Raw genomic sequence first — 18,050 nt, 5'->3', positions numbered from 1 at the left:
TTCTGTAAAAATGGTACAGTATTTAAGCAGCTGATGATACCACCTTGCTTATTTTTGCTCGGTGAGTGGTTGTTGTTCTGTTAGATATATTATTTCACTGTTCATAGTAAGAAAACTGCATGTTATGTTACACATTTTCCTGAATTTGGTAAGTTAAAAGATGTTCGTGTTACATATTGTTAGAACAGAAAAGGACAAGTGCAGGGATGGGGTGTGCCCCCTGCAAAAGACTGCAAAGAGGTTTATATGTTCTTAATTTTTCAGTCGCATTCAGAATGATCACAGGCTCACTTAGAAAAAGCTGAAGTACTTGTTAAGAATCTTGAAAGTGGAAAATGAGAAGGCCCCTTTCCGTTGATAACCTGGGGGCAAAGATATGTTTGTGTTTCCACAGATTCCAGTCCACGATGCAAGAGTGGTCCAACCAGCCTTGGATACTCCAGCCTCATAATCAGCTTGTGGAAAAGATAAACTCTTCTGAAGTCATGTTCTTAACTGATACTAATAAAGTTTTTAAGCAATTTTGCAAGTATTTTAGGGAAACCCTCTCAGTCAAAGCTTGAGGCTCGGACCAAGCCCTAGCCCTGGCTGACTGGGGATTATACCATCAGATCCAGGTGTTTCTGCCCTAAAAGTGTAATCAAGTCACTTGGACTTGTTGATTTGATCTTATAAAAGCTGGACCCTCTTTCAAAGTAAACCTGGAAGTCTTGCCTGGGAAAGACTTTCTAAGTCTTCACTGTGAAACAAGACCTCCCAGCCATTGCAGACTCTGAGTGATGGTAGAAGTTTGAGAAACAAAGTAAAGTTGTCTAAAAGTTCAAGCTGTTTAATCAGTCTTCATACACAGGACTAGTTATTGGGTGTTTTCATCTATCCCCCTGTTCATAGGAAAGATACTGCTTTTGTGAGGAACAGAGCTTATTTGGTTTGGGTAGTGGGCCAAACACATTCTAATGTTAGAAGTGTTTTGTTTTATAATTCTTGTTTGTATAAAACAGAAAAGGCAGGTTTATGGGGAGAGATAAGATAGAGTTGAGTTACAAGCTGTAAAACCTGCCTGCAGAGGCACATGGCAGCACAAAGGAGCACATGGCGGCACACAGAGAGGTTTGTTTCCACTGGACCCTGGGGGGAGGAAGTGTCACAAAGCAGACCCCTACAGAGAGGAGCCTGCCGGGAGCTGATGGAAGGGTGAAAAGCGAGTGATCATCCCACAGAAGGAAGTGTGTTGATGATGTGGCAACACAAGACAGGTCATGTAATGAGGACTGCCATATAAGGAAATACTGTGTCTGTGTCTTAGAAAAGCGTATAAAACCAGCTCATTTCTTCGAATAAACAATTCAGATTCCACGCCGGTCTGGGTCCGTGCCTCAGTTGCCGACAGTCTCCAACTAGACTTTGCACAGTGCTCATCGCCACACTCAAGGCCCAGCCATTCAGCCAGTTTTTGATCCACTGTCTGCCCATCCAGCCCCTACAGCACCAGCCTAAGGGGCTATGATGAAGCTGTTATGGGAGACAGTGTCAGAGATCTTACTGATGGCCTGTCAGACTCTAGCCACTGCTCTCCCCTCATCTAGCAGACATGTCAATTTATAAGGTTAGTGAAGCACGACTTTCCCTTGGTGAGCAACTTTCCCTTGGTGAGGCCATGCTGTCTGCTCCCAAGGAGCTTCTTGTCTTTCTTGTGCCTGAAAATGAGTTCAAGCATGACCAGCTCCATCTCCTTTCCAAGGATCAAGGTGAGGCTGACTGGCCTGCAGTTCCCTGGCTCCTTCTTCTTGAGGATATGACTGACAGATAGGGACAAACATTTTATCAATGCTGACACAATAAACTGCCAGCACATCACAGTGGTCAGTTCCCTCTTAAGATGCAGCTAGCAATGGGGTAGCTGCTCTCTGCTGCTCTTGGATAGGACAATGTGCTAAATATTCCATTAAGCTCACAGTACATTGAGTACACCTATATGTGAAATAAGTGCAGTCTGGCTGAAGAAATGACAACAAAGCTAGTCTCCTCATACAGTCTTTTGGCCTCTTAATAATGGCCTTTTAAACCTCTTAATAATGGCCTGATGCTGTGCTTGTGAATATTGTATGTTTCACAAGTTATGTAAAGATACCAGAGTATCTCTCTTGAGAAGTGCTTCAGTCACTTGATCATCTCCACGGACCTTCATTAGACTCTCTCCAATACACCCTTATCTCCTGTACAGAGAAGCCCAGAAATGGGCACAGTACATCAAGGCATGGCCTCACTAGTACTGAGCAGAGGGAACCAATCACTTCCCTTAACCTGCTGGTAGCACCAAAATAGCTTAGAAACACCAAAGTTAAAAATGATAACCACCTTACATGGAAGCAAGGAGTCACCAGCAGGAGTCCCATTGGGATGTGTGCTAGAACACATCAAAAATAAAAGCTGACTACAAAAGCAGAAGGGTCTTAGAATTCGAAGTCACTAGAGAGCAATTATTGGTTTTCATAAATGTAAAATGATGCATGTGAAGAAAAATAACCACAACTACCAACACTTGGCTATATATTAGCTGGTTCTCTTTTGTGAGCATGAGTACCTTTCCACACAATATTGAGAAGTCACAGTTCCCTGATATATGTGATTTAAAGGTTAAAAGTATTAGAGGATTAAAGACCAATTAGACAAGTTCATTAGAGTATCCATTAAAGGCTCTCAGAGTTAACACACACATACAGTCCAGGCAAGGAAGCTTCTTGAGTGACTGCTTACTGGAAAAACAAACTTTGGGAATTATCAAGGCACAGCTTCAGAATATTCTGTATTATGGCAGCAAAAAGGGTTTCTGCATTTTTGGTGCCAAATCCCTCCTGCTCATTTCCAAACATGGCAGACAGTTCACTATGAACTGCTGAGCTGTTACATTAAAAACAATTATTTTAAGGACTGATTTTAGTACAGGCCACTTTGGCAGTATCATTCCTCTACTGGCCTCAGAGACTTAACAGCAAAACTGAAATGGATAGCAATAACAAAAAGCCGAGACTAAGAACCACTTAAAACTGGAGAAATTACAGCTTTTTCTCAATTTCATCCTGTTCTTAAAAACTTTCATTAAACAACCATGTAAAGCTACTTCAAGACAAGACAATAAATAAAACTAACATTGCACTCAAGAGTGTTTGCTACAAAACTCAAGATCATTCTTCCATCAACTCCTTGTTCTACAAAGGCGTAACTAAAAAAATTTTAGTGAAATGGAAAGCATAACTAGGTAAGGTACACTACCAAATTTGGAAGAGGTAAGAGAGGCAAAGAAAGGTTGTGAAAAAAAGAAGCATCACTCACACAGCATCACTGTTTAGTATTTCTTCTTTAATTTTAACATACTCCAGCTGACTCTCCCGATAAATCTTCAGAGAACTCTGAAGAAGGAAAGCACAGTTAAAATATGTCCATACTGAGGGCAAAAAAAAAAATAGATGGCAGATACCTTACCTATTCTAATGAAAACAGTGCCAGGCCAAAACAATATATTAAATAAGAAAAGCAAGTTGGAAAGTCAGGTTATCCTCCTTCTTTAAAGGCAAAAGTTATAACAAACAAACACATAAATCTCTATATGTCTATCTTTTGAGTACATGCCTTCAACACCTAGCTGGATAGGTACTTGAAGCTGAAGTCAAGAGCTTTACTATTTTACACCATATATATAGTCCTATTTTTTCTGAAAAAGTGCCATCAGGACATCAGCTACTAATGCTTGCTGAGGGAAGAGGAATTATAAAACCATTCTAACACAGAACAGCAACAAGACAAATGTTAGTATCCTGTCTCATACCGTTGTGGGGTATGCCCAGCCCCTGCCCTGGAGGGATCTCTGCTGAGATAAGAGATTTCGCAATCGCCCAGCAGGACTCCCTGGAAAGGCAACCACTTGTCACAGCGAGGAAAGACAGACCTACAATCCTTTGGGAGACACTATACAGATTTTTTCGTAACCCATTGGCCTGTGACCATCCCAGATCCTCTGTAATCCATTGGCCCTTTACTGATCCCCTGTATCCCTATAAAAGCAAGCCCTATGGGCCCCTGTGGGAGAGAGGGTTCTCGTCCCTGGCTCTCCCCTTCGCTGGAGGGGACCCACAATAAAGCTACCTTCCGTGCGGAACCAGCCACACGAGCCTTCTCGTCTCTCTCTCTGGTCTGGCTTGGCCTGGAGGCTGCCCTGCAGAGCTGAGCTGGAATCACGAGCTGATAATCACTAAAGAGCTGACAGCTTCTGCAAGGGCCCTCCTGCCAGCAGCTGAGGGAAGACACCGGGCCTCAGGAAGGCGATTCCTTTCGGGACCATCCCCCCGGGCCGGTCACCTCTTCCTGGGTCAGAGCCACTGACCCCCTCACCAGCTGTAATATACCATCATGAAAAAACTACAAGAAAGAAGGTGGGGTATTTTCTTCAGAAATAATAATAATGTCTAGAAAATACATACATTTGGGTAATTTGAACAATCTAAACCTTCTTTCCCACAGACTAAATCTCAGCTAAGCGATGGGACAGAAATTAGGAATAAACTCAAGAAGCTAAAAATGTAAAAACATATGTTCAAAAAGATAACAGAAGCACAACCCTATTCTGCACAGACCCTCTTTCTTGGTACCTTCTCAGTAGTACAAGTTATATTCAATAATCTGACAAGATCAGAGCAGAAAAATCAAAGGAGTCTGAATGTTTCTCCTTCTTTCCTTCCTTAGTGAGGAAATAAAAACTAAATAATCTGATCAAAAATCGTAAGAACTACAACATCCTAAACTTTTTGCCTCTCTGAATCCTGAAGTCATTTAATTAATTTCACCTAAACCCAGAGCTACCTGTCCCAATGAGCTGGAAATAACAACGGAGCTCATTAAAGTCAGCTTCATTAAGATGAGCATTAAATAGATACATTTCCTTCAACAGAAAAAGTGCAAGTTATTTAAACCTTACAAGCACACCTTTTTTTCCTCCAACTCTGCCTTCAAGGAACTCAACTCCTCCTGGCACTTTTCCAGAGGCAGAATTTTCTGTAACATCTTCTCCACTTGGCAACGAAGAGCAGAGATCTCTCTGAAATGAGATGTGCAATTAAAAAAGAAGTTGCCAAAAACACAGATGCTTTTAAATTCAGCGTTCTGATTCTTCAATCAAGCGTCTGAGTATTACGCTTTTATCCTATGGAAAAAATGCTGAGAGAGACACCCAAAAGCTTTAAGAGTTTCAGCATTCTCATTTTTCTACCTATTTAAAGAAAATTCAAGATCTGATTTTAAAACACTACACTGAACCTAAAGCTAGACGCAAGCAGATGGCATGTGCCAAAGAGATTTGCTGCCCACACCAAAGTGCCGGTAATAAGTGTCTCTGCATACATACACAGCGCTGTAAAATAAGAGCAGAGTCCAAGTGCAGTGTTTTTCAGCAGGCAAGCTGGAGTCCATAAAAATTATACGCTGCCTCTTCCTCTATAATCACAGAATAAGCAAGGGCACACAGCAACAACTCTTAAGTCAAAATGCTTACACAAATATGGATGCCCCAAATAGGTTTACACTTAACCACCACCAAAACATGAGCTTCACACCTCCACTTGGTCACTTAAGACTATTACTAGCACAGGGCAAGGAAAGAATCCCACACAGGTATGGTAGAAGAAGGACAGATTGCTCTTCTCATCATACGTTTGCTAACTATGACCTAGGAAGCATGGTAAAAATACCACACTAAAAGCTTAGACCCATGGCTGTTGCTATTACTCCATCAGACTTCTAAAACTAACCACAACACAGAGAACATAGTAATACATCTCTAGTAAACAACAGAAATCAAACTTACCGTTCAGCAAATTGAAGCTGTAAGCTATTGTTAAGGTAGAAATTAAAAAGTTTATCAAATGTTCTTAAGTATATTTCAATCCAACTGCAACTTGCAAAGAAACATCCAGTAAAGACTTCCTAACACAAAAAACCCTCCCCAAAACTTGCAGAACGAAGTGTTTAATACGTGCATTTCAATACATTTGAAGTGAATAAGCAGAGCTTCTTCTGTTGCATGACAAAGATTGAGTAGTTCTCAGCAACACAGATTTCAAATAGACCACTTTAAACCATATACCAGAAACAGGCAGATCTTAAGTGGATAGTTTTAATTCCAAAGGCCTATTTTCTTTACAAAACCTACCCAGTTTGTTCTTTATTAGAGACATCATCTCATAACTTAAATAGAAAGCCTTAAGCCCTTTTATAAGAATTGTTATAGGTATACTAATCCTGTAAGAACACAAATAGAAAACTAAAGGATATCAGTGCATTTCTGTTGATACTCTGCCAGCAAACGACTGTAGGAAAAGAAAAAACCCAGACATTACTCATTTTCTCACCTGATTTTGACAATCATGTGTGAGGGTATCTTTCCTTTTGCTTTACAGATAAATAGAGAAAGTGTAAGATTGGTTTGCATTTTCTGATAGCAGTCAATACAATTTTTATTTCATTAAGCCATTCACACCTCAAATCAAACTGCTTTAAATAGAAAAAAACCCCAACAATTACAAGAATTTGTAGCCATTAAATAATTGCAGCTTTAAAAAATATATTGCTTAGATAAAGGACATAAAATACATATATATTAGAATATACACACACACATATATAGATACATAAAAAACATGTTTCCAAACTTGAAGGGATGTTTTCCTAAAAAAGAACACACATGTCAGAGAAATAGTTCAAAAGGCCCTATGTTGGTCTCCTAGCAGCCAGAAAGGGTGACACCCTGATGCAAGAGGGCCATTGGACACCACCAAGGAAAGATACTATTTTCTTTCCTCAAATGAAGGAAAGAAAATAGTAGCTTTCCTTGGTGCTGTTATGTTTTTTAAGAACAGAGAGAAGAAGGAACAAGAAAGAGTAACATGATGGGAGTTACCCCAATACAGAGAGGGCTGCATTACTTTCTATTGCAATAGTTGAGAATAATCCAGTAAGGCAAGAAAAGGCTAAACTGCAAGTAGTTAAAGAAGAGGCAATTTCCATAATATATGCACTGGCAGAAAGAAGAGGGACACAAAGTTTAAAGGTCAGAAAAGAAATCACAACAGAGTAAAGGAGCTTTGAAAAAAAGGGTCCTAGTTAAGAGACCCAGTGTGCGCTACCTTAAATACTCTCTGGAAATAGAATGCAGGACTGACATTTAGATTCATTAAAGCCAGATTGACATATATCAAGGAAAGGGTACATAAGAAACAAAGCACTACAATTAGGAGACATAGCATGGATATTAGGCCATAGTACGAAGGTATACATAGCATACCTTGATATATTATTCCATACAATCATATGTCGATGGGTTTTGAGAACAATTGGAAGCAAGCACAGAAGAGAAAGCAAACAGTAAGAAGGATTTTATAATCACACTGTTCTGAACAACTTTCAGCTTCACTTTCCATATTCTGATATTTAATCCCAACAGAATATCAGAACTTAATGACCAGATTGAATTCTGCTGAAAAAGTTCATATGCATCTGTACTCAACTTTTAGTTCTCATATTCCTCACTACAGAAAAATGAAATAAGCAAGCACAATTAAATAAATGAAATAAATATAAATAAATTACTAAATAAATATCATCAAAGACCTACTGCCTTAAACAAATAAATTTAATTAATCTCTTCAAAGAACTGTTTCTGCGTGTACTTCTTATAATATTATAGGTACACAAAATAGCCCTGTTTACTGCCATTATAAACAGATGTTTTACAGAAAAAATTAAAGAAGTTTTACAGTCTAGATTTAGGATCTGTTTGTGAAGAACTTACTTTCATTTTGAGCAGCATTTAGTGTAGTGCATGAACAAATATCCACATTCCACAAGTCGTATTTACCACACTGTTGTAAGTACTTAAGAACAATAAAACCCAAACAAACAAAAACATGTGCAATTGTACTTACTCTCCGTCAATAATTTTTTGCTTCAGTGCAATTAATGCAGCTACATATTCATTTATATTCTGTAAGGAAGAGTCTCAAGTCAGTTAAGAATTTACACCCCAAAAACCAGTACTGTAAATAACACCTAATCTGACTGCTAATGTTACAGAAAATACAATAATCTGTCTTCTTTTCTACAGTTCTCTTGGTGAACAAGTTACTAAATCACCAAAAGTACATTCATTTAAATACACATGGAGAATGCAGGCTCCACAAGAAAGTATGCATATTTAAATGTAGCCTTACCACAAAAGCCCTTCACACTTTGCCTTTGCAGTAGATTCCATACTAAATCCCTGTAACTTTTCCCCTCAAAATCCAACTAACCTTTAGCAGAATATCAGCAATAAACATTAGCTCACTTCAATCTACAGATTTTCCAGTTTCTTATCCATACTCATTCTAAGTGTGCCCCGTGAACTCTCAACAGGACCTTCTCTTCATTTAAAGGAAAAACAAGTATTACCCAAAGCGTAATAGTATAAAAATACACGCTCGCTTAAGAGCCCTCAAGGAAGTAAATCGTAAGTCCTTACACTGTACTGAAGCCAAGCCGAAAGGATAGGACAAGAAATTCCCTGACAGATCCCACTAGGCACGTCGCAAAGACACGAACTATTTTTTCACACTTAGCCTGGTTAATGCTCGACACTGCTGCTACTTTTACAGAGCCCGTTTGCCACGCACGCTGTCCGCGTTCTCGACGCGCCGGGAGTGGTGACTGTGGTACCCGACACTTCCTAGCCGCCAGCGGCCCGACGCTGAGCCACTACCTCCTCCGCGAGCAAAAACACCACTCCAGAGACATAGGGACAGTGGTCCGTGCCTACCTGCTGGAGAACACCGCAGTTGGCGCAGGCCCCGCCGGCGGCCGCAGTCCCGGCCGCGAGCGGCGGCGTCTCCCCGGGCATCATCGTGCCCACGCCTCCGTCCGGCCCCGAGAGCGGTGCGTGTGCGCCGCTCCAATGCGTCACATACCGCGCCACCGCCTTAACAAGGACCCAGCTCGCCTTTGCCTCCTCAGGAATGATGACCACCGCTGCCTGACTAGTAACAACAAAAAAGAGAGCAAAAAGTGCTCTCTGTAGAAACTGAGCGTTGAAAGCAACCGGTAAACAGCGACTTAGCCCTCTGAAAGGCACCACCTCTGCACGTCCTTCTACCAGTACTATTATTTTATCTTCTTTTGGGTGCGGGCACTTCTGGTAAGGGAACTGCTGCGGTCCTGGCGCAGGCGCGGGATAGGGCCGCTTGTTTCACCTGACGCGAGAGGCGGGACGGAGCCGCCGCTGTGGCGGCGCGGGCGGGGAAAGGTGGGGCCTGCCCGTACTGGGCGGCCCGGAACCCGGCCTGGGATAGGTGCAGCTGCTCAGTGGCAGTGCGGCCCGGGGACAGGCCGGGCCAGGCCGGGCCAGGCCGAGCCGAGCCGAGCTCCACTGGAGCCGGAGTCGCCGAACACTGGTCTCGGTGATCCGCGACGAGCCTGAGGTGATTCCGAAATCGGCCGGAAAACAACATAATTAAAAGTATTAGAAAGTAGGCATTCTTTATTACAGCGCTGGACACCTTGGGAGGATATATCCTCTGATCGAATGTGTGTCATGAAACTACAACAGGGTATTTATTCCATCATGAGCATACATATTCATTACAACGTACTGCTTAGCTAATACATAAACATCACTGTTGTAAAACTAATTTGCATGCGCCCGCCTCCTGTTGGAAGTCCTTTTATGGTCCTAGAAGGTCGTCTACAGGGGTTTCTGATAGTCGTACTCACTGAGTGTCCCAGTATTACAGATGACCTTCCCTTGAACTATTTTTGGGCATGCGCTGTTGCTTCTTGTTACATAACTGCCAAAAAATCCCACTATATTCCTCATTATCTATTTATCCACTGGTTCCTGCCACATTTATCATCCTGTGCATACCTTTATATTTTTTTATCTTTTTTTTTCTTTTCTTTTTTCCTAGTTAGCCTTTAAGCTTTATGTCATACATGAAATCCCTATTTGTGCTTGGTCTTTGCATATTAAGTGCTTTAAGTAATTAATTTTGAGTTAATTATTTTTAAATTGAATGTTACAATTAACCCATCAGCCCAGGTACAAAAATCCAGTTCCATTATCAGTGTTTCCATTTGTTTAAAGTTTATTAATAGAGTTTCACCCTTCCCAGTTAAAATTTTCCCAGTTAAAAATCACAAACTTGCCCCTTTTCAAGCTACAAACCACTGGTACACCATAAGAGTTACCTTTCCTGTGTTTACTGTATACTTTTACAAGTGTTTTGAGGTGTGTTGGATGTATTTTAATACTTTTTGTAGGTGTTTCACTTGCATTTTGATTCCAAGGCCAAACCCCCCACCCAGTCTTAATAGCCAGCAGCTATTTTTAGCTACAGAGCCATTACTCTGCAGGCAAGTTCCATGGCAACCTGAATACCTGAATTTTAATGAAGGCATTGTATTCCCTTATCTCTAACTGATACCACCCCCCCTTGACAACGATGAGCCATTGGTGAACGGAGCTGATCCATCAAAGGGAAAGCACCAATTGCCTTGGACCGAAGGGGCGGGCTGTGGGCGGACTGGGGGCGGAGCAAAAACTATAAAAAGGACAAAGCCGAGAGGCGGGCCCTCTTCTCTCTTCCCCTCTTGCTCTCTCCAGACTAGCTGTGGGAGACGTCGGTGCTGGGCATTAAAAGCCTTACCCCTTTTAAGGGGCTTTTAGTAATTTTTTTAAGTCAACCCAGCACTGCAAGTTTTTTTTCTCTACCTGAGGTCTAGTGCTGTCTCAGCCAGAAGATCTCATATCCCTGCGCTCCTGGGGCATACCATCTACCAAGCCATAGGATCCCAAATTTTTATATATTTTTTAATTTCTGTAATTTTTCAATTTTTCTGTTTTCAATAAATTAATCTTTTTAAGAGTTGTCTCATTTCTCACACTTTATCTAGGAACTTCAGGAGAACTGAAAATGTCTATTCTCTGTGTTATCTCTCAGAGGCGAATCGCCCTCTCTGCCTTCTGTCTGCTGCTGTGCTGGCAAGCTAGAGCTGCCATCTAGACAAGGGCATACATAGCTGTTGCTATTCCCTGACACAGACACCCCCCTAGTTTTTAAAACGGGAGCATACTAGTTCAGCTCACTCAGACAGCATTTTGTTGGAACATAATACTCATGGCAAGAGATCAAACTTTTCATCCAAGCATTTGTAAAGACTTTTAAAGTTTAATATTTAGCATTGCTTGTCATAGCTGCCTGCATTTACCACTTACACTACATCTTTCTATAGTGAGTGAGCTAGGGGAAAAAGACTTTATAGAATTACAGAATAGTTTGGCTTAAAAGGGACCTTACAGATCATGTAGTTCCAAGGCCCCTGCCATGGGCAGGGACACCTGCTGCTAGACCAGGTTGTTTATGTTTTTCAGGAGATGCTTTCAATCACTTAGAGGCACAGAAGTTAAAGTAGTAACTGCTTACTGTGTTTTGCCACTCTATTACTGTTTGAGGTATGTAGCAATCATTCAGTATTTAGCAGACAGGACAGATGGTTGCACACAGTGTGTATTAGTTTGTGATTTTTTTCTATTCAGCTTATGGTGTTGGACTTTATTCACTGAATGCTGCTTACACTTCTAGTCTACCTGAAAATTACTCCAGCTTGCAATTTATCCAGTTGCTTTTTCACTGCTGTCTTCCTTGTAGTTTGTACATATTCCTCAGGGTGTCTCAGTTTTGGAGACAAAACTTCACGAGGAAACACTCCGGAATGAGTGTTTCTGCCAAAGGGAAAAGGGCCTCCCCTTTTCCTCCACCAATAAGACAAGTGGGTCAGAGCTAGTGAAAGTGAAAAAAACCAAACTGTTTATTAGCATACAAACAAAACAGGGTAGAACAAGGGGGAAAAAACCCCCTCAAAATACAACAAATTCCCAGAGAGGGAACAGACACTCGGGCTCGGACCAGCTGGGGCCACCCCACGGGCCCGCCAGGGCCACCCACAGGCTCCCTGCACTGGCGAGGAGGGAAGGGAAGCAGTGAGGCAAGGGAAGGGAAAAAGAACAAGAGAAAAAAAACCCCAACAGAACCTTTCTCCTGCTAGCCGGAACACAAAAGAAACCCAAAGAGCAGCACAGCGCTCCCGGCGCACTCCCTCCCGAGCCCTGCCAAGCCCCACAGCCCCCGAGCCGTTGGGCTGAGCCATTGAACCGACCCGCACCCCACGTCCCATGGCCCCACCCCCCGGGTCCATCTTAAAGGCACAGCGTCCTTGGGCATTGAGCAGACGGTTAAGGAATAAAGCGGCCTCACAATGTCACCCCAGGACATTCCACCCCTTATTCCATACCGTCTGCTCAATGCCCAAATGAATGCATTTCAACTATAAACACACACGTTTACACATAGATACATAGTTATATACAAACAGTGGCAGCAACATTCAACAAACATATACAGACATTCAAACATTACAAGCAGTTCTCGCCCAACATCAAATCTCCCTGTGGTACATAACGTGTTTCTCCATTCTTCTACATTATCCACCATGTGCAACCTGGCCCCTGAGCAAAAACAATCCCATGGATGGGTTTGTCTTTACTCGATGCAGGAGTAATCCAAACAGATTTTCCAAAGAGACCCCTGACATGCACTGCTGGGGCTTTGTCTCCATCTACTGTATGCAGGGGTTCGGATTGGACAGGCCCTGCTCGGTTGGTGGAGCCTTGGGCATTCACCAACCATGTGACCTTAGCTAAATGCAGCTCCCAGGTTTTAAAAGTTCCCCCACCCAGTGCCTTCAAGGTGGTTTTGAGCAGGCCATTGCACTGCTCCACTTTCCCAGCCACTGGTGCATGATAAGGGATGTGGTACACCCACTCAATGCCATGTTCTCTAGCCCAGGTGTTTATAAGGCTGTTCTTGAAATTAGTCCCATTGCCAGACTCAATTCTCTCAGGGGTACCATGCCTCCAAAGGATCTGCTTTTCTAGGCCCAGGATGGTGTTCCAGGCAGTAGCATGAGGCACAGGGTAGGTCTCCAGCCATCCTGTGGTGGCCTCTACCATTGTGAGCACATAGCGCTTGCCTTGGTGGGTTTGAGGCAGTGTGATGTAATCAATCTGCCAGGCCTCCCCATACTTGTATTTGGACCATCGCCCACCATACCATAGAAGTTTCACCCGCTTGGCCTGCTTGATTGCAGCGCATGTCTCACAGTCATGGATAACCTGGGAGATGCTGTCCACGGTTAGATCCACCCCTTGGTCTCGTGCCCACTTATAGGTGGCATCTCTGCCTTGATGGCCTGAGGCATCATGGGCCCATCAAGCTAGGAACAACTCTCCCTTGTGCTGCCAATCCAAATTTATCTTTGACACCTCTATCTTCACAGCCTGATCTACCTGTTCGTTGTTTCAGTGTTCCTCATCAGCCCGACTCTTGGGGACATGGGCATCTACGTGGTGGACTCTCATGGGTAGCTTCTCTACCCAAGTGGCAATATCTTTCCACTCCTCAGCAGCCCAGATTGGTTTTCCCCTACACTGCCAACTGGCCTTTTTCCAGCTTTCCAGCCACCCCCACAGAGCATTGGCTACCATCCACAAATCAGTGTAAAAGTAGAGCTTTGGCCACTTCTCTCTCAGCTATGTCTAGAGCCAACTGGATGGCTTAGAGTTCAGCAAGTTGGCTTGATCCACCTTCTCCCTCAGTGGCTTCTGCAACCTGTCATGTGGGGCTCCATATGGCTGCTTTCCAATTCCAGTTCATCCCTATGATGCAATAAGAACCGTCAGTGAAAAGAGTGTAGCGTGTGTCTTCTGATGGCAATTGGTTGTATGGTGGAGCTTCCTCAGCACGTGTCACTTGTTCCTCTTCATCAGTGAGACCAAAGCTTTCACCTTCAGGCCAATTCATGATTATTTCTAAGATCCCAGGGCGATTCAGGTTTCCAATATGGGCGTGCTGCGTGATGAGGGCAATCCACTTGCTCCATGTAGCATCGGTGGCATGGTGGGTAGAGGGAACCTTTCCTTTAAACATCCACCCCAGCACCGGTAGTCAGGGTGCCAGGAGGAGTTGTGCTTCAGTGCCAATGACCTCTGAGGCAGCTTGAATTCCTTCATAGGCTGCCAGGATTTCCTTCTCTGTGGAAGTGTAGTTGGCTTCAGACCCTCTGTAGCTTCAGCTCCAGAATCCCAGTGGCCAACCCCAAGTCTCACCAGGCACCTTCTGCCAAAGGCTCCAGGACAGACCATTGTTCCCGGCTGCAGAGTAGAGCACATTCTTCACCTCTGGTCCTGTCCTGACTGGGCCAAGGGCCACAGCATGAGCAATTTCCTGCTTGATCTGGGTGAAGGCTTGTTGCTCTTCAGGGTCCCAATGGAAATCGTTCTTCTTGCGGATAACCAGGTAGAGAGGGCTCACGATCTGGCTGTACTTGGGAATGTGCATTCTCCAAAAGCCTATGGCGCCTAGGAAAGCTTGTGTTTCTTTTTTGTTGGTCAGTAGAGATATTGCTGTGATTTTATTGATGACCTCAGTGGGAATCTGACGTCGTCCATCTTGCCACTTTACTCCCAGGAACTGGATCTCTCGGGCAGGTCCCTTGACTTCGTTCTTTTTGATGGCAAAGCCAGCTTCCAGGAGAATCTGGATGATTTTCTCTCCTTTCCCAAATACCTCCGTTGATGTGTTCCCCCACACAATGATGTCATCAATGTACTGGAGATGTTCTGGAGCCTCACCCTCTTCCAGTGCAATCTGGATTAGTCCATGACAAATGGTGGGACTGTGCTTCCATCCCTGGGACAGTCAGTTCCAGATGTACTGCATGCCCCTCCAGGTGAAAGCAAACTGAGGCCTGCACTCTGGTGCCAGAGGAATGGAGAAAAACACATTTGCGATGTCAATGGTGGTGTACCACTTTGCTGCTTTGGACTCCAGCTCATATTGGAGCTCCAACATGTCTGGCACAGCAGTGCTTAGCAGTGGAGTTACTTCATTCAAGCCACAGTAGTCCACTGTCAATCTCCATTCCCCTTCTGACTTGCGTACAGGCCAAATGGGGCTGTTGAAGGGTGAGTGGGTCTTGCTGACTTGGCTCTCTAGCTCACGAATCATTGTGTGGATGGGAATCACAGCATCTCTATTTGTCTGCTACTGCCAGCGATGCACTGTCGAGGTGGCAATTGGCACTCGCTGCTCTCCTACCTTCAGAAGCCCAACTGCAGAAGGATTTTTGGTCAGCCCAGGCAAGGTGTTCAATTGCCGAATGCCCTCTGCCTCCATAGCAGCTATTCCAGAGGCCCACCTGAGTCCCTTTGGGTCTTTGAAATACGTGCTCCGGAGGAAGTCTATGCCCAGAATACACAGGGCCTCTGGGCTAGTCACAATAGGATGTTTCTTCCACTGTTTTCCAGTTAGGCTCACATCAGCTTCAAGCAGTGTCAACTGCTGCGATCCCCCTGTTACTCCAGAAATAGAAAACAGTTCTGCCCCCACGTGTCTCGAGGGAATCAAGCTGCACTGTGCGCCCGTGTCAACCAAGGCTTCATATTTCTGTGGTTCTGATGTGCCAGGCCATCGGAACCACACTGTCCAAAAGACACAATTTTCCCTGGCCTCTCCCTGGCTAGAGGCAGGGCCCCTCTAGTCCTGGTTATCATTCAAAACTCGAGCTACTTCCCTTCTGGTGGAACTCCCTCTCTCAGCATTACCATCCTTCAATTCACGCACCCGTGCTGCCAAGACAGAAGTTGGTTTTCCATCCCACCTCCTCATGTCTTCCCCACTGTCACACAGGAAGACCCACAGTTCAGCTCTTGGGGTGTACCCTCTCTCCCTAGCTGGGGGACATCTGCTTCTAATAACAGAGCGTCTGGTCTGTACTGACGAGATTTGGAGGAGGCCCTCTTTCAGCTCCTTCCTGAGTTTCTGATGAGTCTTGTCCATCCTATCTTCCATCCATACAGAAGTATGGTCTCCGACAGACTCTTTTCCACAGCTGCAATTCTTGCTTGTGTTGGGCTGTGCACAGTGTCTGCATACTCCCGGAGCCTCCTCCCCATAGTACACTGTCTCATCCCCGTCATTCCATGTCATCACTGCTAAAGCAGGGGCATATTCTGGTGGTGTGTGTCATGCAAGTTTCAGCCACATCACTGGTGTACATTTTACCATGTCAGGGCTCCTAATTGCTTGGTCATCTGAGAATATGATCTCTATCACTGCCAGTTCTCTCAGGCATTGAATCCCTTGTTCCATGGTTTTCCAGGGGTTTAGCTGCAGTTGGAGATCTTCCCAGCACAGGTATCTTTCCTTCACGCTTCTTAAGAGCCGTGTCGAGAGACTGAGAGATTCAGGGTCCCTTGTCATCCCTTGGTCAATACTTAAATCATGTAACAGGGATCCCAAATGCCTTGCTTCAGTGCCATCCAGAATTGTACCATCACCTGCAGCATCCCAGATTCAGACCATCCAACTTAATATAGTTTCATCAGGCCGTCGGGTGTAATCTTTCCTCAGGGAACAAAGGCTTTCTATGGACAGGGACTCAGTAACGATTTCAGGTTCCAATTCCTCTGCTGGCTGTGAAGGTCCTGGCTGCCCATCATCATCCACTGAGCGAATGGATTTGGCTTTGTGTTTCTCTCTCTGGACAGGGGCAATTGTTATTGGTTTAGGCTCCCCATCTCCTTTAGCTGCAGCTGGAGTATTGGGGTGTATGCTGGTTTATTCTCCTGCTCCTCTGGCTGTATCTTCTGCCATACAGTATCCAGCAGCATGTGGTAAGCGTTAGCCAGGACCCAGCACATGGCAATGAGCTTTTTCTTTTCATCAGCATTGTTATTGCAGTTTTCCTTCAGATACTTCCCCACCTCAGCTGGATTCTGAATTTATTCAGGGGCAAAGTTCCAGGCTACTGGGTCACAAAACTGCTTCAGGGTCTGGCCTATGTCCTCCCATACCCCACACCACTTAGGATATTCCACAACTGGGGCAGGTGTCTGGGCAACCCCTTTGGAAATCTCAGCCCTTATTTTAGACAAGCTGGAGACTACATAGAGGAACCCTGCTAGATAACATAACAAGAAGGTATCTTTGACATCCAGGGAAAACTGGACACTTTCAAAAGGTGATGTGCCAGATCTGAAGGGGAAGAAGGAGATGAAGGGCTGGGAATTATCATCCCCTGCTTTTCCCCTAACAAACTGGGTGTCATTACTAATACATTCCAAAAGAAAACTACCAAGGCTAGAATGGAAAAACAGCATAACATACACATTCTCAACGGTTTCCATTACTTAGCCAAACTTCGATAAATCACTAATACCAGGCATATCAAAATGGCAGTCCTGATTCTTATTCCTGACTTATAAAAAGTGTAAGCCAGGGATCCGACTGCCTATAGCTGTGGACGTGTACTTATGGCTAGGTTCCACAGAAGAATTATTAAATCAAATAGCATGGTCTTATTGCTGTAGTTCAATACAAAGTGATTCAAAGCAAAATGTTGGTTTGGTTTTTTTTTCCACTTTCACGTGTCACACAAGTTGGGCACCAAATTTATGTCTCGGTTTTGGAGACAAAACTTCACGAGGAAACACTCCGGAATGAGTGTCTCCGCCAAAGGGAAAAGGGCCTCCCCTTTTCCTCCACCAATAAGACAAGTGGGTCAGAGCTAGTGAAAGTGAAAAAAACCAAACTGTTTATTAGCACACAAACAAAACAGGGTAGAACAGGGGGGAAAAAAACCCTCAAAATACAACAAATTCCCAGAGAGGGAACAGACACTCGGGCTCGGACCAGCCAGGGCCACCCACGGGCCCGCCAGGGCCACCAGCAGGCTCCACGGACCGGCGAGGAGGGAAGGGAGGCAGTGAGGCAAGGGAAGGGAAAAAGAACAAGAGAAAAAAAACCCCAACAGAACCTTTCTCCTGCTAGCCGGAACACAAAAGAAACCCAAAGAGCAGCACAGCACTCCCGGCGCACTCCCTCCCAAGCCCTGCCAAGCCCCACAGCCCCCGA

General features: G+C 44.2%; 1 protein-coding gene across 5 annotated transcripts in view; it reads right to left on the bottom strand.

Moving 5' to 3' along the window:
- ICE1 (interactor of little elongation complex ELL subunit 1) overlaps positions 1–9,068 on the bottom strand; it is a 45,156-nt gene extending 36,088 nt beyond the window's left edge. For 3 of the 5 annotated variants that reach the window (XM_082289930.1, XM_082289934.1, XM_082289933.1), the window contains exons 1-6: positions 8,843–9,068; positions 7,974–8,032; positions 6,325–6,359; positions 5,858–5,876; positions 4,981–5,092; positions 3,334–3,410 (exon numbers count right to left, since the gene is read on the bottom strand). In XM_082289930.1, coding sequence (XP_082146056.1) covers positions 3,334–3,410; positions 4,981–5,092; positions 5,858–5,876; positions 6,325–6,359; positions 7,974–8,032; positions 8,843–8,926 — 386 coding nt within the window. In that variant the 5' untranslated portion in view covers positions 8,927–9,068. Of the gene's footprint in view, positions 1–3,333; positions 3,411–4,980; positions 5,093–5,857; positions 5,882–6,324; positions 6,360–7,973; positions 8,033–8,548; positions 8,668–8,842 lie in introns of those variants that run through there. The other 2 variants (XM_082289932.1, XM_082289931.1) reach the window with 2 other exon arrangements.
- Between the last annotated feature and the right edge of the window lie 8,982 nt (positions 9,069–18,050).

This window comes from Coloeus monedula (genome assembly GCF_965178545.1).
Source record: "Coloeus monedula genome assembly, chromosome: 1".
Taxonomy (NCBI): Eukaryota; Metazoa; Chordata; class Aves; order Passeriformes; family Corvidae; genus Coloeus; species Coloeus monedula.
This window is presented reverse-complemented; position numbering and strand designations above follow the sequence as displayed.